Below are 23,369 nucleotides of genomic sequence, written 5' to 3' on the forward strand. Positions count from 1 at the left end.
ACAAACGACACTTGTGTATCTTCTGGTGGACAGAGCTACGGCACGGGAGAACGAATTTGAAAGGGGAAAGTAGAGTTAGAAACCGAGCCAAGGTGGGGGGGGGCAGCCCTAAACCTCAATGCTCCACCCCCACCCACCCCCTGTCAGCAGCAGGGGAAGAGCAGTCCACGTGCAAGGAGCCCGCCCAGGGAGGGCACCCCTGCGGAGGACTGGTGCCTGGGTGGTGCAATCACCTCGATGGCATTTGGGGATGGGATAGGTATCCTGTGTGCCTTGAGAAACAAAATTAATTTCTAGGGGGTTGGGAAAGGGCTTTGCTAAAACGATGCAGAAGTAAACAGACAAAAGTAAAGGTCAAGAAAGAGAGCAGATGTTTTCCTGAATGTGGGCTGCATTTCCAAACCCAGCTAAAGGCAAGGTGCAGCAACCCCCACTCCCCAGTCCCGGGGGTGGCATATTTTGGGGGCTCCTTGGAGAGGGGTGCACTTGGGGAGACCGGGAAGCCGAGGGGAACCGGCCAAAGTCTCCTAGGATGCCTGCAGAAGCCAGGATTGCCTGCACTACCCGCACTGCCGGCCCCTGCAAACTCATTCCTCTCTTCTGGCCTCGGATCTCCGACGCGCGAAATCTGCAGATTTTCCCTTTATCTGCTGGCACACGCTTGTTCCGTTCACCTTCGTTCTGGCTGGAATCAGGGTAACTGTTCCGATGATTATATAATTTGCCGAGTTCAAGAAAGATAACCCAAAGATAGGAATGATGAAAAATTTTTGAGAGGATTAAAAAAAAAAATTCCCCCAAATGTAAAAGTTACAGAGGGCGCACACACACACACACACACACACACCCATAATCCCACCACTCAGAATGGGTAACTGCTAACCTCTTGATTTATCTGGGAGACGACTTTTTAAATTAGTGACCAAATAAACCTTCCGCTTCCCCCAAACCCCAGCAAATCTGAATCCAAAATAAATCAACCTACTTCTCTTCAATACTCTGTCGCCACCTCTACCTCTTATTTATATTAGGGGCTAAATTACAGAACCCCCGAATTCTTCCGGTGGGCTTTCACAAGGCCAAGCCTGCAAACATCCGGCCTAACGAAGAGTATCTGGCGGAGGCTGCGAACCCACGAGCGTACAGCCGCACCTTCCCCTCTTCTCTAACTCCCGCGTGCAACTTTGCAGCTCCCGCTCCCGCCAGGGGGCCTATTTGCTAGGCCGGCTTGGCGGAGGGATCCCGCGCGCGATCGCAGTTACGCTCAACCGTCTCCTCTCATTCCCGCGCTCTGGCCCCGCCCCCTCCCCTCGCTCTGGTCCCGCCCCCTCCCGCGTGCCTTTTGGCCCATAAAGAAGTCCCGGCCGGGCCGCTGCACTCCCCCGCGCGCATCCGTGCGCCGACCGAGACTGGCTAAGGAGTCGGCGGCCATTTTGTTCTTCTCGTGGTTCCAGTGGGGAGAGAAGGAGGAAGCAGGGAGCGGGGCGGTTGGGGGGGACCCGCCGCGGCTGCTGCCACCGCCGCTACCACCGCCTCTGTGCTCGAGGCGTGGGAAAGGAGGTGTGAGTCCCGGGCGCGAGCCGGCGGCGGCGCCGCTGCGGGAGGGTCGGCGGTGGGAAGGCGATGGCGGATATAGATAAACTCAACATCGACAGCATCATCCAACGGCTGCTGGAAGGTGAAGGGGTCGGCGGACGCGCTAGGGGGGGGAGGCGGGCGATCCCGGGAGCTCGCGGGGGAGGGGGGAGTTGGGAGGCCGGTTGGGCTTGCAGCGCCGACGGGAGTGAGCCCCGCGAGTTGGCTCGTGGAGCCAGGTGCTGCAGCCGGAGGGAGGCCGGCCGGGTCCCGCACTTGGCCCAACCCGCGGACCCTGCCGGCTCCGTTCATTCATTGCTCGGAGGTGCAGCCTTCTTCCCGGAGATTTGAAAACTCCGCTCCCCACCCCCACGTTTCCGGTCCGTACTCCCCTTGCGCCCCAGAAGCGGGACCAGCTCTTGGAGGAGAGAGGGCTGGGGGCCCAGTCCGCCCTACAGGACGGCGTGTTCCTTACTTTCTGGTACCCGTCCTCTCGGAAAGCAGTTTGATGGGGCTGAGGGTTCCACCGGCTTTGGGGACTTCTTTCCTACAATGCTTATTTTTTGTGTGGGGCTGGGGTCGGACGGCCCATTTCTTGTTACTTGGTGGCGAACGTTCCTATCTGCTGAGGGTGTGGGAACCCATCCGCTCCTGCCTTCCCAAATACTTAATTCTTAAGTTACCCTATCTTGAAGAGGACTCCGCGCTCTTTTCTGAACGTGCCGCTAACATGAAACCAGCGATGATAACAGTTGGGTTATCTTTCCAATGTGCCAGGCTCTGTATTAAGCGCTTTGCGTTCATCTCATGATTACATTCATAGCAATACTCAGCGTTTCTAAAGCGCTTACTGTGTGTCATACATTCTTAGAGCAGTTTACACACATTTCATAAATTATCCCAACAATCTTGAGAGATGGGTACTATTATTTTTTCCCGGTTTTCGGAAGAAGCTAAGACAGAGGTTAAGTCACTTGACCAAGGTCACACATTAGTGACAGGTTTCAAAGCCAGCCGGGAGCTAGAACTTGCTACATGCCACCCATCTTATGTTTGAAGGAAGGAGGTTAAGCTTAGGTTAAAAGAAAGCTTTAATTTTGGCTGACCTAAGACTCCTGAAGTGCCTGACAGTTGATTCACATTGATGGCGGATACAGATGAAGTTTGGATTTTCAACAGGGTAGTTGAAGTGAGCCTCCCCCACCCGAATTTCCAAGCCTGTGTACTAAATCTCTTTTTTTGAGATTTTGGAAGAATTCGGATCTCTTGATTTGGGCACTGGATAATGAAGATTTGGCTGAGTTTTAACTGCTTTTTGCCTTCATACTGTGCTCCTAAAAGGTTGTACTGTAAGTGCTTGAGAGATGGAGTCCAGAGCAAAGAACACTTGGGCAGCTCTGGTACTAGAATTTGCAGATCTTTTAAATTAAGTCATTAAAATGAAATTTCTGAAAATATCTTAATCCATCTTGGATTTTTATTTTTTTACTTTTATATTTTCTTAAATATGTCTATAAAGTCCCCTGAAATGCTCTTGAGATGTCGGTAGCATTTGTGGGTGAAAACCTTGTAACTCATTCAGGACTTGGCATTTACTATAAGAACTATATTTTTCATATATTTTCATGATAGTTAATACAGTTCTTTGATTTCTGTGAGGCCACAGACAGCCAGAAACCAATTAAAACAATTTGCAGTAAGAAAGGACCTTTTTATTAAATATTTTCATCTTAAGCCTTTAACTTTTGCGTATCTATACAGGGTTATGTATGGGCAGATTAGCTGGGCTTTCTTTCACTGAGGAAACAAAAAATTGGAATCTGTGTTGATTAGAATCAGAACTTTAAAACCATTTAAGTCTTGTTAAGACCTGTGTTGCTTATAACTATTCACGTAACAGATTTGTTCATTTAGTCTTATTTTTTCAGTCATGCTAAGAAATTTACCTTGATAAACTTGGATCATTTAAAATGAGATTGTTTCTTAATAGTTCCTCTTTACATGTTACGTTGCACTGAAAACCAGATTTTTTTATCATTTTTTTCATTGAAATTAATAAAGCATTGCATTTTAGTGTCTCTGGAATGGGCTAATTGCACAATACCGTCTACTTCAGATTTGCTTTTTTCTTACCAGTGTTAATTTGGCAGAGGAACGGTTGAAGATGATCCATTGAGGATACAGATTAAACACAGGCGTGCGCGTCCATGTTAGAAAATGTTGATAATAAATTTTCTGATTTTTTTTTTTTACTGTCCCCAAAACCTTTTTTCCTAAGTTGTTTCTGTTTTTGTTTTTTTAATTTATTTGACCAACGGTGAGAGAGGGAACACAAGCAGGGGGAGTGGAAGAGGGAGAAACAGCCTTCCCGCCCAGCAGGGAGCCTGATGCCTCATGCAGGGCTCTATCCCAGGACCCTGGGATCATGACCTGAGCTAAAGGTGGACTCTTAACTTACTGAGCCACCCAGGTGTCCTTTCCCTAAGAATTTTAATTTTAAGATGTAATTATATCTGAATATGGTATATGAGCTTTGTGATCTTTTTTGTATGTTCAGAATTGTCTTTTTAAGACTGAAGCTTAGTCGAGAAATAGCTTGGTAATAGTACTAAAAAAGGCAAGTCACAGTGAGGTCTTCTTAAGAAAACCAGCAGGTTGATTTGGACTACAGCTTTGCAGTTGTTTTCTAGTCTAAATTTTAAGTAGTTTTTCCTAAAGTGAGGCATCACTTAGGTGACCTACCTTGGAAGCTTTTTCAGGCTCAGCCTTGCTAGTCATAAAACTTGAAACTCCTTAGTTTAACATTCAGTAATTTGAATAACTGTACAGTAAAACTTGGTAGATTTAGAGAGAAAATAAGCCAGCTGTTGATTTGGTCTGATAGTCCCCATGTTGGAGAAAAGTGAGAGGGCAGAGTTTTACTTTGTAAGTGACCTAGTTTGGAGAGCAGAGGTGGCCAGTACTTTCCTTACATAGCAGGTGGTATAACTTACTTCACATCCAGATTTGCAAAAAAAAAAAAAAGCATCTGTGGTTTGAAGATGACGATTGTCAGACTACAAGACCTTGTCAGGCTCTGCATAATTGTCCTATTTAAGTGATTTAAATATGACTTCTTCCTTGGCCCTCAGAACACATCTAGTACTTAAATCCTCTGATGTGTAAGAGTTCATCTGAAAGTAGGGAGTGTTCAGATACTCTGAAACTATAAAATTAAGTGGCCCATGTGTTTAGCTTTTTGGTGTAATATGAAACATGTTTATATTCTAATCTTAAAAAGGCAGTAGTGCCTGGTCTTGAGGATCATACAAAGGACAAAAAAAAAAAGTTCTTTAAATTCTGATCAAAGAAAACAAAGTAATCTTCTAATGAGACCTCTGCAATTACTATTTTTTAATTGGTCAGATAATTTAACAATTGGAGGCTTTTCTTGGAAACAATTATAGGGCGTTTTGTTGATAAAGACAGTAATATCAAAGCTTGTGTTACTAATTCCCTAATTTACAAGAAGTCTGTTTTGAGACACCCACTGTCCTTCCCTCCCCTTGCAGCATATCAGTAGTAGGCCTCATCCTCTTCCATGAGGTGGGAGAGGAAGGATCTCTTGGAGACATCTGCAGCTTACACCAGTTCTAAACCACAGCGTGGAAAGGATTACTCTCCTTGTGCCCCAGAGTGCCCCCGTGTTTGTCAGTAGCAGGAGGCATCAGTAAAATCTAACAGGATGGTGTGTGTCCCGAAGTGCTTGAGGGAATGTGAGCCACCAGAGCAGAGGCCAGCCTTTCCTTCTCCCGCGCCGGTGAAATGGAGGTGGTGATGGGCCACGCATTAGTAATCCGTTTTCAAAGGTAGAGGTTGGTCAGAGGTTGGTCGGTGAGATTGTTTTATGTCTTTGATTTTGCGGTCCTGTAATCTTTGACCTATTCTGCAGATTATGAGCCTGTGCCGGTGAGTTTACTTGAGGTAGGTGAGGATTACTGATCCCGAAGCAGGGCAGTGGTTGATGACGGTTATACCAGCTTGGCCGTTCCACTTCATTTATAGTCATGGCAATTAGAAGACCTTAAAGATGGAAATGTGAAGGAGACAATATTCTGATGTGAATTGCTTTAAAACTGAAAGTCTTATTCAAGATGAATAAGGAAAAATTTCATATTTTTGGAGTTTATGGAATTCTGAGATGAATTATTAAGATTTAGGATCAGACCCCTGTTTCCAAGCATGTAAGAACAGATGATTTACCTAACAGGTCTTGATTATGCACCTTAAACTTCCAATGTCTCCACTCCTCTAGGGTTTGCTGGCACCCAGAGTGGGTGTCACTGATATTAAGCCTTATGAAAATATAAATTACTCATAAGATACAGGGTCAGACCTCAAGTCTAGTTAGTGGTATTTTATCAAAATGGGTTGTTAGACTGAAAAGATAAACATCTCTCAATAAACTGGTTTCACATTAGGTGTAGAAAACTCAAGATACTTTGAGAGCAGTAGTGTTTTCCAATTATATCCTGAGTATTTGTCTTAAGAAAATAGGTATCACCTCTAAATGCTCAAAGTATAACAGTAGCATAGGAAAGTCAAGAAGGAGGGCGTGTGTGGTGCAGAAACAATTCAGGTAGTCTAAAAGTAGAAAGTCTTCCTGCTGGTGACTGCAATGCAACCAAGTGATTCTTGATAACATTTTTGTGGTTTCTATTTTGTGTAGTTGTTTGTGGGAAAGTTTTAATGTTGCACATATTCGCTGTTGTTTGTCTTGGTTTGAGGTCTTCCTTTTCTAAATCTATCATGTAGTGTAAGGTTACTGATTCTGTTGCTGAAATGAATAGCATGTGCAGTAGTTTAAGATTACCACCAACTTTAATTAAAGATTATCTTAAAACAGCAAAATCTGCGGGGCGCCTGGGTGGCTCAGTGGGTTAAAGCCTCTGCCTTCGGCTCAGGTCATGATCCCAGGGTCCTGGGATCGAGCCCCGCATCGGGCTCTCTGCTCAGCAGGGAGCCTGCTTGCCTTCCTTTCTCTCTGCCTGCCTCTCTGCCTACTTGTGATCTGTCTGTCAAATAAATAAAATCTTTAAAAAAAAAAAAACAGCAAAATCTGCGGCAGCTTATTTTTATGCTGGTTACGCCATTCTTAGGTGCTCTCTTTGTGTATGCTGTTTCTTTTAATTAGACTTACTTTCAACAATTAAGGGACTTTTAATTATAGAGCAAGAAGAATACTTTTTTATTACTCATAGATAATCCCAAAGTAGTCTTAAATTCCCTTGCATGGTTTTCATTTCTGCTTTGCTTGTAGCCAGGCTGTCAGAAAAGTTAGTGTTGCTTGTGAGAAAAAGCGGTCATTGCAAATAATCACCGATAACATTCTTTTACTATTTCAAGTTTTTGTCAGTTTGGTTTTGATACAATTGCATGAAAGTTTTTATCATACACTCATGTTAGTGATTTGCCAGATAAATAGATTAAGTTTCTATAGAACATCCTTGCTGCTAACAGCCATAATGCGTTTTTCTGAATCTTTCTAGCCAGATAAAGAAAGGTTTTTACTCAAAAGTCATAATTTTAATATCTAAATTGGTATATTAATGTATTGATCACTAACCTACACATGTTTGCAATGCCTGCTGATTTCCACGCAATGCCTAGCATCTGGGTTTGTAAGAAACACTCCCATCTGGAAAATGAAATTCTTATTTGTTGGAATATTTTGGATTCCTTTAGCGATTGTTGAAATAATTTGCTATTTACTATTTGAACTACCACAGCTACTTAGGAAGGTAACATGACAGCTCTTGAATTTCCTACCAAGGGTCTTGTTTTTGTGCATGTTTCTCCCATTGCACACAGAGCACAGTAAGGGCTTTAAACCTCAAGGTAAGTATTGATGTTTATTAAGGTATCAAGGTAAGGTTGATGTTTATTAAGTAGAGCTGTACTGTTTGTAATTAGAAAGGTTTTTATTTAAAATAGAGATGTTTTTATTTTTAAGAAACCTTTGTCTTGTTAATGGTATTGAAGGTAATATCCTTAAGGTGAACTTTTAGTTTTATAATCTTTATGAAGGGATAGTTCTAGTCATAGCCTTTCTAATGAGCTGCAGTTACTAGTCTTATTTTCTGTGTCCTCCACAAGAGAAAGGACAAGGTTCTTGTCCATCCTGTTTACCAGGGTATCCCCAGCATCCATCAGAGGGTCTGGGACATAGTAGATACTCTGCAACTATTCTCTTGAGTGTTTGAGGCATGGTTAGTAAGTATTGATAGTCTTACCAAACAGATTGCCTAAATTCCTTCTGATTTAATGCTTCTCAGTTGTAAGGATGCTTAATGATTTTATATCCTGTCTAATAATTTTCTTAGGAAGCAGTGACCACCATATATTAGGGTTTTGGTAGTTTGTCCTGTAAAAACTCCTTGGTTTGGAAGTTAAAGACCAACAAATCCTTAGTTGGGAGGGGAGTAGTATGGTAGCAGCACCACCAGACCTAGAGTTCATAGGGGCCTGGTGTCGTTATAAGCTCTGTGACCTTGGACCAAGTCACTGAACCTCTCCCATCCCAGACTGTAACAGAAGTGACAGAGCGTAACTTCATACGATTGTTGTGAGGATTAAGGGGCAATGTAAAGCGTGCTAGTGTGGTGCCCAGCACGTCATAAGTGCTTGGTAAATGTTAGCTGCAGCTACTAGTGAGTGATTATTTGATGGACATTGAAAATAGTGAAGTAGATTTATGCACTAGTGGCCAATACGGCTATTTTTAAGAAATATCTAGTGTTTATTTGAACTGCTAAAACCCATTTTGAAATCTTTATCTTTTAATTGTTAGACAAATCATCTTCAATATGAAATTTAAGAGTAATCCTAAATTTTTGCAACTAGAAAAATGTTCTCTTAAAGGCTGATAGGAAAATGACACTGTTGCTTTTTTAATTTTAAAGCACAGACACAGGTTTTTTGCTAATCAAAAGCATGTAGTCTGGAATGCATGTTTAATTCTAATACCACATGTCATCAGTACTCAAGAGATTTATCCAGATTTCATTCACACAGCAGTTTGAGCCGCTGCCACGTCTAGCCATGGGCATGTACACTGCAGAGCCAGCCGTGTGGTCTTGGGATTTACAGCCTACCAGGGGGTCCAGATGAGTAGGTGGAAGCAAGATGGCATTTATGGTACAAAGTATGATGTGTGTTGAGTGGTAGCCAAGTGTTGTGAGAGCATTTCAGAAAGCATAAACTAGGCTTAAGAGAGGAGAGGAGGTGGATAGGATAGGCTCTCCAGGGCAAGGTAATAATGTATAAGCAGTCTTGAAGGGGGAGCAGGTATTTGCCAGTTGGTAGTTGATAGTTTTTGCAGAGTTTCTATTTTCATAATCTTATTGCTTGAGCTAATTGTAGGGAATTTAAGATGCTTTGGGACCATGTTGTTTTTAATGAGCACTGTTCTCCAGGTAGAAAATCTTGATTTGTTCTGGAAAAACTGCATTTAATCCTTATTGCACGTTAAGAATAATTTTTAGGGGCGCCTGCGTGGCTCAGTGGATTAAGCCACTGCCTTCAGCTCAGGTCATGATCTCAGCGTCCTGGGATGGAACCCCGCATCGGGCTCTCTGCTCAGCAGGGAGCCTGCTTCCCTCTTTCTCTCTCTGCCTGCCTCTCTGCCTACTTGTGATCTCTGTCTGTCAGATAAATAAATAAAATCTTTTTTAAAAAAAATTTTTAGAGGGGCGCCTGGGTGGCTCAGTGGGTTGGGCCTCTGCCTTCGGCTCGGGTCGTGGTCCCGGGTTCCTGGGATCGAGCCCTGCGTCAGGTTCTCTGCTCAGCAGGGAGCCTGCTTCCTACCCCCTCCCCCGCCTGCCTCTCTGCCTACTTGTGGTCTCTGTCAAATAAATAAATAAAACCTTTAAAAAAATTTTTTTTTAGATTGTTAGCAGTATTGCTTTTTACTTATCTGTATACTCCACTCAGAGGACAAACAGGAAAACAGAGTAAGGAAACTATCATAAACTATGTCTAAAGGTGGTAGTAGGAAACCCTCCAAAAGCAGTAAAATTTATATTAGCAACATTGACTTAATCTGGTGGCATTGATTTAATGGTAGCATTTACATTAACAGTACAGCCTTCATTCCATACAGGTATAGAATAATTATTACACACTCTTGAAAGACTTGAAGTGGACCATTCATTCACAAGTGTGCGGCTCTGCTGAAAAAGATTGAGGTTGAAAACCAGAACCTTCTAGGAGTCCCTTCCTAGCCAGAAATAAAAGTTTCCTGCTGGGCAGTCTGCCCAAGCTTCTGGCTGACTTGTGGTATAATTGCTAATGATTGGGGTTTTCTGGCCTGTGAAGCAGGAATCCCACCGTCTTTCCATCAGGAGTGTTTCTTGAGTTCCCTACTGTGTGTGTCAGGAGAGAAAATTACTGTGGTTCTGGAAAAACCATTTTTCATTGCTCAATTGCTATAGTGTTATAGATGTGTCTGTTTCATATCTTCCCTCAAATTATCATTACTGCACTTTCCTCTTCATTACTTCTCATTTCATAATATTTTGATCAGAAGGAGACTGGTATTGGTTTACTTCAGTTACGTATTTTGGGGTCCAAAGTAGTAATTTGCTCAAGACTATAGAACCAGTAAAGAAACTTAGGGCTGTAGTTCACTGCTCTCAGCATTTTCTCTTCATTGTGTGCTTCAAGAGTTTGGCCCTTCCCTCTTGTCATCTTTTCTTGTGTACTTTCGTTGAAAAAGCAAAACCCCCTCTACACAGTGTTGGGTTTCTGTTCAGAACTTGTTCTTCAGAGAACTCAGGGATTCAGTGGCTATTCAGACTGAAGAATGGCTTTGCCTAGGACAGTATTTGTCGGACAGTATTTCTCAGCCTTTTTTTTTTTTTTTTAAGATTTTATTAATTCATTTGACAGAGATCACAAGTAGGCAGAGAGGCAGGCAGAGAAAGAGGAGGAAGCAGGCTCCCCGTTGAGCAGAGAGCCCGATGCGGGGCTCGATCCCAGGACCCTGAGATCATAACCTGAGCCGAAGGCAGAGGCTTTAACCCACTGAGCCACCCAGGCGCCCCTCTCAGCCATTTTTGATGGAAAAAATTTCTCAACAGACATCAGGTTTTTTATCTGTAATTTTTGACACTCTAACATTAGATACTTACAGAACAAAGCTAGATACAAACCAGTCAAACTTACTGTTTTTATTCACTTATTAGGCTGAATGACTTTGTAAGTTGAGTACAAAGTCTCCTAAACTGATAAAATTTAAATTCACAACAATAATTTAATCTGATGGATATTGTGGTTTTGCTAAAACTAAGTCACTTTATATTGGGTTTAATGGTGGAAGGATGTAACCAAACAGTCTGTATTTAGTCTGGTCCTGTGATTTTGGTTCAGTTCTAATTCATAGAATGCTTTCATAAATCTTTTGTACAAAACAAGTATTAAGACTGCAAGTCGAGAAGAATCAGTCCCTGTATTTAACCATACCTTACCAGCAAGCAGGCCACTCCGTAACTGTAAGGTTAAGGTAAAATTAGCAATTCAGTGCTCTTTAATCTGTACTTAATGACTGTCTAATCTGCTATAACTGGAATCAAAACAGAAAATTTTGTTTCCTGCCTACCTGCTGATAAATGAACTGTTACAGGGCTGGAGTGCTTTACTTTGATAGTGAGTAGAACTCAAGGGTGCTCAGATGTGGGCAACACACAGTGCTGTACCAATACTTCTTTCTCCCTTTTCTTGTTTTGTATCTTGTTTTGTATCTGTTCAGATTACTAGGAAGCCTTCCTTACAGCATCTTTGACATCCTTTGCCCCGTAAGGGCATAATCGTATTCACAGCTGCAGTCCCAGAGATTGCGCAGCAAAATACATACAACAAGCCTAAAGTGTTTCAGTGAAATACAAACAACACTTAAATTTTTTCATAGAACTCTTGAAGAAATACCAATCATCCTTTGAAAAACACTGATGGAGGGAGAGTTCTGAGCTTTTCCAGTCTCACCTTTATTTATTTATTGTTTGTTTGTTTAAAAATATTTATTTAGAGCATGTGTATGCAAGGGAGTAGGGGGGTGGCGCAGAGGGAAAGGAAGAGAGGGAATCTCAAGCAGACCCCCTCGCTGAGCCCAGAGCCCAACACAGGGCTTGATCTCACAACCTGAGCTGAAATCAAGAGTTGGACACTTAACCAATTGAGCCACCCATGTGCCTCTCCAATCTCACATTTTTAAAGATTGGGGGGGGGGGGCAGAGATCACAAGTAGGCAGAGAGGCAGGCAGAGAAAGAGGAGGAAGCGGCTCCCCGCTGAGCAGAGAGCCCGATGCGGGGCTTGATCCCAGGACTCTGGGATCATGACCCGAGCCAAAGGCAGAGGCTTGAACCCGCTGAGCCACCCAGGCGCCCCTAATCTCACGTTTTAAAACAAGAATCCTTAGAACCAACTCAGTAATGTGACAGTCTCTGAAATCTGTTCAAATACTAGTTCATTTATAAGGCTGGAGAAGAGAAGACAGGAGGCAAAAAGAGATGGCCTGGTGGACAGGTTGTAGGTGAACAAAGCCAGTTTTGTGGCTTGGATACAGAACTGAGGCCGTGGGCTGTGCCACAGTGAGTCTGATTTCAGTAAGTAGCAAATGAATACCTTTCTGACAGTGTTCATACACAGAATGTGGCTCCTTGTTCAAGATACTCTAACAAGTCTTAACTTAGTATAGAAGATACAACTAAATAATTGATGAAAACCTGAGATTTTACAGTTATAATTAGGAATTAAAACCATGTTCTTTAGAAGGGTTGTGAAAATAAAGTCGACCAGAAAGCCAGTTAAACTATATTTTTACCTCCTCCTCATTAAACCTTGTGCCTTCTCAGGTATTTTTAATTTGTATGTTAAATTGTATTTTGACTTCATTTGACTAACTGGAGTTTTTCTCCCCCTACAGTGAGAGGGTCCAAGCCTGGTAAGAATGTCCAGCTACAGGAGAATGAAATTCGAGGACTGTGCTTAAAGTCCCGAGAGATCTTTCTCAGTCAGCCTATCCTACTAGAACTTGAAGCACCACTCAAAATATGTGGTAGGTTTGGGCACATGAACAGTTGCCTTTGATTATGCCATTGATTGAGTGACTCGAGAATATACAGGTGTCCTTGTATTAGCCAGCAGAATCGTTTGCTATTTAGGGATAATCTGTAACTACTTAAAATTAAATAACTTTAGTTTTAGAATTAATACCTCTAATGGATTTAGTTTATTTAGATGTGCTTCAGATTTTCTAAATATTATTTCACTAAAGGAATATAAGCATCGCAGCAGAAAGGAAAGAAATGACACCAAACAGAGCTAAGAAAAGGTCTGTACTATATGAATACATAGGAATTACAATTAAGCTTAAAGCAAGACTGGTTATGCTTAAAACAGACTTTCCTTGATGCCATTTTGTAGTCTGTTTCTACATGATAGATGCAGATAATCTGTATAAAAACTGAAGATAATCTGAGTAATTCTAAATATTCTAGCATTTTTTACTAAATTGAGAAAGCTTATATGTATGTTTTTAAAGTAAAATGTTCTTTGGCATTATCTAGCAGGAATTGAGAGCTGAACGAATTGGTGCATGTGGGGTGCGTGTGTATGTGTGTGTACCTTTGTTCACACAGGTCTGGGGCTCACTAGCAACGCAGCGGTTCTGCTGACACAGTAACCCACAGGCTGAGCTGCCGGAGATCTGATAGTGGTCAGCAGACCTGAAAGGAAAGCCATGTTACTTGGCAGGAAGGCCTGCCTGGGCATTAATAATCCTTTCCACAAAATTAATTCTTAATTAATTGAATTTTGTGTGAGATTCTAGACATAAGTATATGCTTAAAATTGTTATTAAGCTCAATTGAACTAACATGATACAAGATTGGAAATTAGTGTTAGCCATCAAATTTAACTCTGATTATTAGGGGTCAATCCCATTATGCAATGCATGTTTAAAGGATGTCTCTTCAAAACTTTGTTAGTGGATTGAACAATAAGTATGAGGGCACTGTGTAACTAAATATTTGCTTCTAGGTGATATCCACGGGCAATACTATGATTTGCTTCGACTTTTCGAGTATGGTGGTTTCCCACCAGAAAGCAACTACCTGTTTCTTGGGGACTATGTGGACAGGGGGAAGCAGTCATTGGAGACTATCTGCCTCTTACTGGCTTACAAAATCAAATATCCCGAGAATTTTTTTCTTCTCAGAGGAAACCATGAATGTGCCAGCATCAATAGAATTTATGGATTTTATGATGAATGTAAGTACTTTCTACATCCAAGAAGACTTACTTAAACTGAGATACTTGGTCATAAACTGCATATACTTCTGTTATGATTTTTGAGTGTTTAGATGAAGTGTTATAATCTCTGTTTTCTATTTCATTAACTTGCTCTTATCTTAGTTTTTTCTTAAGGTAAAAAAAATAACACTGCCACTGCAGTATAATTATGTCCTAGATTCTTTTGTGATGTGACTATTAGATTAGATTAAGAAGTAGCGGTCTCAGTGCTGGCTTCTTTAAGATCATCGTTGAACTTAATTCTTAGTACACCTCTGAGAACCTTTCCAAATGGTTTTGTTTTTAACAACTTTATTGAGATATAATTTCTTTCCATAAAATCTAAGTATACCGTTCAGTGATTTTTAATAAATTTATGGGGTTGTGTAACTATCACCACAGCCCCAGGCAAGCACTAATCTGCTTTCCTTCTCTGTAGATTTGCCTTTTCTAGTTCACGTAAATGGTATCTTGAAATATACAAATAATTGCTTTTTTGTGTGTGATTCCCCCCCCCCCCTTGTGGCACATGTGCACCCAGGACAAACAGCAGTTATCCTAAAATGTGCTGAAAGGAGAAAGCAAAATTAAAAACAAAACAATTATTTGTGTAATATTTTATACATATTATAACCCATTTTGGATTGTTTAGTTGAAGGTACACTTTCAGTTGTTAATTGACAAAAAACAAGATTCTTAAAGCCTTAAAAATTGCCAGGTTTGGTGGAATTTTTGTTGTTGTAGTGTTGTTCAGTAAGTATAAAATGTTTAAGGGAGGGTTGGGTCCTTGCCCCATCCTCCTTTTGTGCTTATTAATTTCTGCCAGGAGAGGCTTCAGACAGGGAGGAGAGAGGTTAAGGAATTTGAATCGCTACATTTGCCAGTGATGATAACAAGACCAGTAAAGAATTGTACTGTGTCCCTCCCCTCAACTGTAGTCATAACTGATAGTGTGGTGTTTCTCCATCTCAGTTCCACACAGATGTGTGCAGCTAGCTCATTTGTTAGAAGTGTGCTGCTAGAAGGATTATATTTCTAGACTTAGCTCTCCTACTCTCACCCTCTCCCATAATTGTGTGTTTGCCTAGTCTGAGGCCCTGAGACCTAGCTGGTAAGATGAGATGGTGAGGGATCACCAAAGAAGAACAATCTTCAGGGTTCTGAACTGACTAGGGCAACTGAGTCTGTGGCCAGAAAGGTGGTGGTTGTTGTTTTTAAGTAATCTCTACACACAACGTGGGGATTGAACTCACCACCCCAAGATTAAGAGTCAGATGTTCTACCAACTGAGCCAGCCAGACGCCCCAAGAAAGATTCGATTTTGACAATGAAAGAAGTACTAGTAGAGCTTATTCCTAAGATAGTGAGATGAGAGGCAGCAAGTTTTATCAGTTGTGTTTCGGATATTTGTTACAACTGATACTTTTTAGAACGGGTTAAGGAAAGTTTCCTTTTGTATGCTGTTCAGCAAGTACTTTTGATGTTTTCATTGATGAAGTTCAAATCCAGATAATCTCTTTGTTGTGACATATATCCAAATGTGAGGATATTAGCGACATTGTTTTCAGTTTCTATTTAATGCCGAAGACTTTAAAAATTATTTTAGATGGTCAGCATTGGTTGATTGTTGTTTGGTCCTCAAGACTTACTGATTAACCTTGTGCTCAAGCTCCCCTCACCCCCCATCAGGCAGATATAACTTGCCATCCAGTCTACTTGTGAGCAGAAAAATGTCCTTGACATAGGTGGCTTTTGATTGATGCTTTGCAGACTTTTAAAAAAAACTGATGATAATTTTATTCAGATTTTCAAGTTACAGTGAAACGCTTTATTAAAATGCAGACTTTCATGGAACAGTTTAAAACCACTGCTTGAAGTGATAGACTTATTTCACAAGTACAACAAGCACTCTTATGTGCTACCATTTCTCCCTCCGACCCCCTCCCCAATTTTTTTTGTAAGGAGTGCAGTCCTGGAAAAGCTGGTATACGTTGTGAATGTGTGTTACCCTTTTCTGATACCAGAGCTGTCTGATCTATAGTAATAGGAAACCGCCTTAGGGGTCCTGGCTCAGAATCCCTGGATTTGGAAGCTCGAAGAGATCCTGGCAGTTATCCAGGCTAAAGCTTTCTGGAGCCAGATGTTCCTACTGGTCTGGAGTGGCCTTAGGGAGGAAATATAGAGAGGACAGAAAGGGCCCTAGGACTTAGTTAAGATTCTCAGAGGCAACAGGAGGAAGAATCCTAATTTCTGTTGAAGGAGCCAGCGGAGATAGCAAGGGAGTCTGCAAGACAAGCTGGAGTGTGTTGCATGAATTAAGAAACAGGGAGTAAAGCGGACTTCAAGAAGGAAGAGGCTTCGTCAGCACTGGCAAATGCAGCCTGTGGACAAAGGAAAAATCCAAGTGAGCCATTGGACCGTCATTCAGAGATAGACTTCAGTAGAAAATAGGAGACAGAACCAAATCACTTTTATGAATGGAGGTTAGGACCAGCCCAGCCTCGTTCTTCTGTTATTTTACTTTTTAAGTGAAAGGTTCCCTTTCAGCGTTTTGTAGAGAGGAATGCTGTTTGGCTTCCAGTACCCTCCAGTGAAGGAAGATCAGGGATAGGGAATTAGTGACCTCCAAAGAAATACAAAACAGAGTGAACCATGGTGAGAGTTTTACCCAGTCATAGAACAACAAACTGTTAGGAGGAAAGACGATAGTCCTGTGCAAAGGGAGAAGTCAAGTATTTGTTGAATTTGTATTACATTTCAAACCCTGCACTGAATTCCATACCTGACTGACTTTACAGTGGAGTGGAAGGTGTGGTTCAGGGACCTGCTGCTTGGGCCACTCTAACTTTCCAAAAATGTTCAGCTTTAAACCTGTAGATGTCCCTAGAATAAGAAAGGAGAGGAGACAAAGGACAGACTTGGCTTTAGGAATGAAGATTGTGCTTTGATCTTTGGGTTTTCTGGTATGGAGGTACAGGAGACAAGGCACTTCACAACTGGACCATTCTCAACCCAATTCAGACAGATTTGTGCTTCCAGAATTTATAAGTAGGTTTTTAACTCAGAACATAATTTGCTTGCAGGAACAGTGCCCTAAAGTCATGCTTATGTCCAGATCACGCTGTGACTCCAGAATGCATGGCATACAGGTGCCAGTGAGGGGAATATAACCACCCTATAACATTGTTTCTGGGGGGAACGTTCTGAGCATTTCTGGAGTGTTAGGAACAGTTATCCTGGAGCACCTACAGTAAGGAATCTGTATTCCCCTGTACTCGTTTATGCCTGCTACTCGAGTCTGTAGGGCTGGGAGTTATCTGGTACCAGTAAGCTCTTGGTGATAGTGGTAGATGGGATGGGTGTTAACTCTCAGAAGCTTCCTCAGAAAGAAGATGGTAATGGCACATGTGTAAGCTGTTCATAATTGTCTCTGGGTTGAGATTGGAATTGGGACAAAACAGGCTAGATTCCAAACAGTTGGTGCTGCCAAATTATTATTGAGGGTTAATGATAATCCTTAATCATTACATCGGGGATTCTGATTTCAAACTTCTATGGGATTTTAAAGTATATCTAGTTCTGCTAAACTTATCCTCCAGGGAATTTTTAATAAATCATAGTTCTTGTTTACTTACAAAGTAATCAGCACCTTACTTTGGGAGAAATTGTCCTGAGACAGTGAACCTATAGAACACCAGTCTCTTATTTTAACCATCCTAAAATTTTCACAGGTAAAAGAAGATATAACATTAAACTATGGAAAACTTTCACAGACTGCTTTAACTGTTTACCGATAGCAGCCATCGTGGATGAGAAGATATTCTGCTGTCATGGAGGTATGTGGGCTGATTTTAGTTGCATATAGATTTTGTTCCCTTCTGAAGGGGATACACTTTGACATTTGAGTTGTCATTGGGATAACATCTCTGTCAGGTGACTCTCCTTTATTGATGTGTTTACCATGGGTCCACTCTGGCGCATCCAGGATCATTTGGATAGAAATCTAAAGTAAGGAATTGATTTGTTACAGGGAATTCTAGGCTCTGTAACAGTTTGACTTGAAAATAGAGCAGAAAGTGTTTTTTAAGTATACTATGAAGAGCGATTAATATGCTGTATCATAAATCCTCCAGAATACTGAAAATGTGAGTAGACTTTCCTTGGTCTGTTTTTGATCCTCTCCTTTTAGAAATTTTTCTGACTTGGATTTTAAAAGCAATTTTATTTTTCTACATGATTGTGCTTTATATAACATAATTAAAATAGTAATTACGAAAAGGATATCTTTTCACCCGTGGTCAGAAGTTAGACAACTGTGGAAGAGCCAATACAAGGTATTTTAATAAAGCCATTATCCCTGCCCTCCTATACTTCAGATGGATTTGGTAGAGCTGGGCACGTGGTGGTTTGTTTTGTTTTTTAATTTTTTAGGTTTTTTTGTTTTGTTTTGTTTGTTTGTTTTTTAAAGTAAACTCTACCCCCAACATGGAGCTTGAATTTACGACCCCGAGATCAGGAGTTATATGCTCCACCCACTGGGCCAGTGAGGTGCCCCTGGGCGTGTGATTTTAAACTCAGATGAAAGTCAACTATATCTCAGATGGTCTGATAGATTTGATGGTCCTTGGACAGCACAGATTTCCTGGAAAGCTGCATCACACCTGAGCATCTGCACCCTCTACACTCAGTCATTTCAAATGGTCAATAATAAAATCTAGAATGTACATTGTTCATTATTATCATCAAAGGAGTTGAGGAGTAGTTGTCTATAATTAATTTTATAGGGCTCTGTATGTTGAGGTAACTGATTCCAAATACCATTTAGACATACTATGCCTGGCAGATTGGTACATATAATAAATTCAGTGCTTTTTCAGTTGGGGTTTTTGGTGTGGTTTGTTTGTTTTTTTTAACCAAAGCTAAATTTAAAAAACATAGCCATAAAAAAAAATCATAGCCATAGATTTAATTTAAGCCTTCCATGTTAGTGTCATTTAGTCTCTCTAAGCAAATGGAACTGTTAAAGTGAAGTTCTATTTTCTTCACATTTTTTTTCATGTGATAGGTTTATCACCAGATCTTCAATCTATGGAGCAGATTCGGCGAATTATGCGACCAACCGATGTACCAGATCAAGGTCTTCTTTGTGATCTTTTGTGGTCTGACCCCGATAAAGATGTCTTAGGCTGGGGTGAAAATGACAGAGGAGTGTCCTTCACATTTGGTGCAGAAGTGGTTGCAAAATTTCTCCATAAGCATGATTTGGATCTTATATGTAGAGCCCACCAGGTATTGATTTTGAATTTTACATGTACACTTAAGAGCATGTGTGTGAGCACAGATTCTCCTTGTTGATTTTAGTGGGTAGGTATTGGTTATTCTACAAAATGTCTCTGCAGATAACCTGTAGGATATCAGGCTCAATGGGAAACTGGAAAGTGGTTTTACTCACCTGCAGTTTATACCTACTTACACTGAAAATATTTTCTCTCCAAGGTGGTTGAAGATGGATATGAATTTTTTGCAAAGAGGCAGTTGGTCACTCTGTTTTCTGCACCCAATTATTGTGGAGAGTTTGACAATGCAGGTGCCATGATGAGTGTGGACGAAACTCTAATGTGTTCTTTTCAGGTAGAGGATGCTTTCGACATTGTTTTCCTGCTATTGTGTCTGAATTTTACTTATTTTTTTTTTTTAATGGCCGTTTTCTGCCTACTTGTTCATTTATGTTGAGTAGACTAAATTTTTTTTTCCCATGTAAGTGTTTATCCTAATTCAGCAATCAGTGAACCCCTTTTAAGGGGGAAAAAATTGTCGGCTTTTCCTGCCATGTTGAATTTAACTGTTTTTACATTATTTAAATGGGGTAAAAAAAACAATTAATTGGCTTCTCATGCTTATAGTTCCTTTACTATAAATCTAAAACTTACGTCAGTGTAATGTTCAGCTAAAATTAAATCCCCGCTTGTATGTGAGAATAGAATGAACTGCCATGTGCCAGATGTGCTGTGTGATTACTCCCTTCTCCCACCACTTTTCTCTAATTTCCACAAGACTGATTCACCAGGACATCATTTGGCCTTCACTTGGCATAGAAGTATCATTTACACTTAAAGCCTGTCTGAGTCTTTTTCTCACTCTCTCACTACAATTAAACTTATACAATTTTAAGCTAGCCCAGTCATAATCATAAATAAAGCCACTGAGGTCAAGTGGCAGTCATCAGTTAAATGTTGTTTCACCAACTATTGGGGAGAACTTGTAGCTCCCCGAGATTATGAGAGGGCCCCCTGAGGGTTTGAGAAGCTCTGGTGTAGAGAGCTCTCCACCCCCATGTCGGAGGGAATAGCCTGGAGATGCTACAGGGTCTGACTTCAGAAAATTGTCATTTTATCCAGAGGCAAAATACTTCGTCCCTGTATTTCATCTGTTCATCATAGCATTTATTATCAAAATGTTTACATATTAACTTTTTTTAAAGATTTTATTTATTTATTTGACAGACAGAGATCACAGGCAGAGAAGCAGGCAGAGAGAGAGGAGGAAGCAGGCTCCCCGCTGAGCAGAGAGCCTGATGCGGGGCTTGATCCCAGGAACCTAAGATCATGACCTGAGCTGAAGGCAGAGGCTTTAACCCACTGAGCCACCTAGGCACCCCTACATATTAACTATTAACATGTTTATGTTAATATGGTAGCGGGGCTTTCAGAGTTTTGGGTCAGCTTTAAATGGTCAGAAACCTTTCTGAACTAAAGATTTTGAGTGAGATTTAAGAAATCTTAAGATTTGGGGTCAAGAATATTTCCTAAAGTGGATTTCCCTTTGAATCTTTGCAGATTTTAAAGCCTGCAGAGAAAAAGAAGCCGAATGCCACGAGACCTGTAACACCTCCAAGGGGTATGATCACAAAGCAAGCAAAGAAATAGATGTCATTTTGACACTGCCTAGTTGGGACTTGTAACATAGAGTATATAACCTTCATTTTTAAAACTGTAATGTGTATTGGTCAGCTTGCTCAAATAGTGTGTTTGTGGGGCCCCCCCCTTCCATTTTTTGAGTTAATGAATGGCATTTGCTGAGTTATAACAGCAAATGAAAGACTCTCCATTCCCAAGAAAAAATGTGTTTTTTTTTTAACTCTGTATTCCTTTTGCAAACAACTTTAATGATGGTGTTAAAGCTGTACACCCCAGAACAGTTTATCCTGTCTAAGGGGTAAGTGTACAATTGATCTTTTTAAAATTCAGTTCAGCCCATGAATAATGTAAATGCTCGTTTTCTTTAGGATATAAAGAGAGCCCTAGGGTGCTCAATCTGTACATGTTATTGTCATAAAATGCATACTGTTGATACAGACCACTGTGAACATTTTTTTTTTAATTTTGTTTCAAAGGGATTGCTTTTTTCTCATTGTCTTGTCATGTACAAACTAGTTTTTATAGCTATCAACATTAGGATTAACTCAACCTTGCCAGCATCACTGGTATGATGTATATTTAATTAAAGCACACTTTCCCCTACCGTATACTCAAAATGACAATTAAAGCCATTATTTTAAATGTTTGTGACTCTTTCCTAAAGCCAAAGTTTCTGTTGAAATATGTATTGACACACCCCTAAGTACAAGGCGGCGTGGTCGTGTACGCATGCCGCCACCTTGGGGATTCAAAAACAGGTTTTTGGTTTTGAATAGCAGTTAGTAACATAGTGCTGTTTAAGCTATTAATGATTAAAGTTAATAACATTTTGTACAATTTCCATATAGTCTATTCATTAAGTAATCTTTTTACAGTTACATCAGGCCTGAACCCGTCCATTCAGAAAGCTTCAAATTATAGAAACAATACTGTTCTATACGAGTGACCGATTATGCTTTCTTTGGCCTACATTCTTTATTCAGCGGTGAAGTTGAGGCTTATAAGTCAAAACAAAGGAACTAACTAAATATCCACCAGTTTATACAGAACTCACAGTATCTATGACTTTTTTAAACTAAGATCTGTTAAAAAGAAATCTGTTTCAACGGATGACCGTGTACAATACCATGTGGTGAAAATGAATTCAGACTTATTAAACGACGAACTTGTTAAATCCTCTCAGTGTCTATTTATCAGCACAATACACACAGGAGAACTGTTGATGGCATATTGAATAGATTTTAATGAATAAATTGCTCTGGAATCCACACAGTTTCGATTTGGATTTGTTTTCCTTCAAATAGTCTGTTTTCCAAAGATGGATTGTAACATGGATGCTCATGTTTGTGGAGTTTTGACCCAACACAACTGCGTTTCTGAAGCGGGGTGATGAGACAGCGCTCTCTTCCGCCCCTGCTGCTGGGGAGGTGTGGGACTTTGTGCGCTGCGAGATCACCTGCATCCGTAGTTTTCTCTTGGTCCGGGCTCGGTTGAACAATGGCTTTCTTTCCCAGACTCAACCACCAGTGTTCGCATGCATAGTTCTTTGCTTGCTTCTCACTTCCCTGATTCATATGGAACACAGTGTTGTGTCATATTACGTGTGTCAAGTGGATATCATTTCTTGAGGTACATTAAAAGTGAGTGAAGACATGTTGCTTGCAAAGCACTTTCTTCTATCAAAAACTGCCTTCTCTCGGGGAGTTGGGAGGAGAACCTCCTAGTAAGAGACTGTTGGAGCCAGAGGTGGCGCGTGGAGGGAAAAGCACAGGGCTGCTGGGGTCCAGTCTCCTCTCCGCACTAATGGTCTCCGCTTCTGAGACATTGGCCACGTCTTCCCCCTTAAGCATGCTCCTCTGTCAGGGAGGGAGATTGGATCTCCTGACCTCTTGTGCTTTATTCCACATTCTGTGACAAATCCAAACTTGTTTATTTTACTTTCTTGTCATAGTCTCCCATCTCCCTCTTTAACTATGGGAAGGAAGATGAGCAGTGATTGATTATGGCAAAGGCAAATTTCATGTGTCATTAATCGTGCCCTGGACATTATCAGTTGTGTCGCTTTGAGGATTTTGAAATTCTTTAGTTTTAAAGTTGGGCTACTCTACTCAGGTGATAGAGCATGGAGTGTGGTAGCTTGCTTAAAATTCTTTCAGAAAAGGGGCTCCTGAGTGTCTCAGTTGGTTAAGTGTCTGCCTTCAGCTCAGGTCATGATCATGGAGTCCTGGGATCGAGCCCCACATCGGGCTCCCTGGTCAGGCAGGCAGTAGTCTGCTTCTCCCTCAGCCTGCTGTTCCCCGTCCTTACGTGCATGCGCTCTCTCTCTCTCTCTCTCTCTCTCTCTGTCACTTTGGTTCTATCTCAAATAAATAAAAATCTTTAGAAAAATAAAACTAGGGACACCTGGGTGGCTCAGTTGGTTAAGCGGCTGCCTTCGGCTCGGGTCATGATCCCAGCGTCCTGGGATCGAGTCCCACATCGGGCTCTTTGCTCGGCGGGGAGCCTGCTTCTCCCTCTGCCTCTGCCTGCCACTCTGTCTGTCTGTGCTC

At 41.2% G+C, this 23,369-nt stretch overlaps 1 protein-coding gene across 1 annotated transcript; it reads left to right on the plus strand.

Annotated features, from left to right (window-relative positions):
* Positions 1-1,396: 1,396 nt before the first annotated feature.
* On the plus strand, positions 1,397-22,468 carry PPP1CC (protein phosphatase 1 catalytic subunit gamma). The gene is made up of 8 exons (XM_080822101.1): positions 1,397-1,678; positions 12,537-12,668; positions 13,652-13,882; positions 17,635-17,739; positions 18,969-19,192; positions 19,400-19,534; positions 20,740-20,800; positions 21,696-22,468. The coding sequence occupies exons 1-8, from the start codon at positions 1,624-1,626 to the stop codon at positions 21,764-21,766; spliced, it is 1,014 nt and encodes a 337-aa protein (XP_080678227.1). The 5' UTR covers positions 1,397-1,623; the 3' UTR covers positions 21,767-22,468.
* Positions 22,469-23,369: the final 901 nt, after the last annotated feature.

Source organism: Martes martes (genome assembly GCF_963455335.1).
Source record: "Martes martes genome assembly, chromosome: 13".
NCBI lineage: Eukaryota > Metazoa > Chordata > Mammalia > Carnivora > Mustelidae > Martes > Martes martes.

Coding starts and splice junctions, on each gene's coding strand:
- PPP1CC (XM_080822101.1), top strand. CDS start 1,624: ATGGCGGATATAGATAAACTCAACATCGACAGCATCATCCAACGGCTG. Junction 12,669..13,651: donor AGCACCACTCAAAATATGTG/GTAGGTTTGGGC, acceptor ATTTGCTTCTAG/GTGATATCCACGGGCAATAC. Junction 13,883..17,634: donor TTATGGATTTTATGATGAAT/GTAAGTACTTTC, acceptor AAATTTTCACAG/GTAAAAGAAGATATAACATT.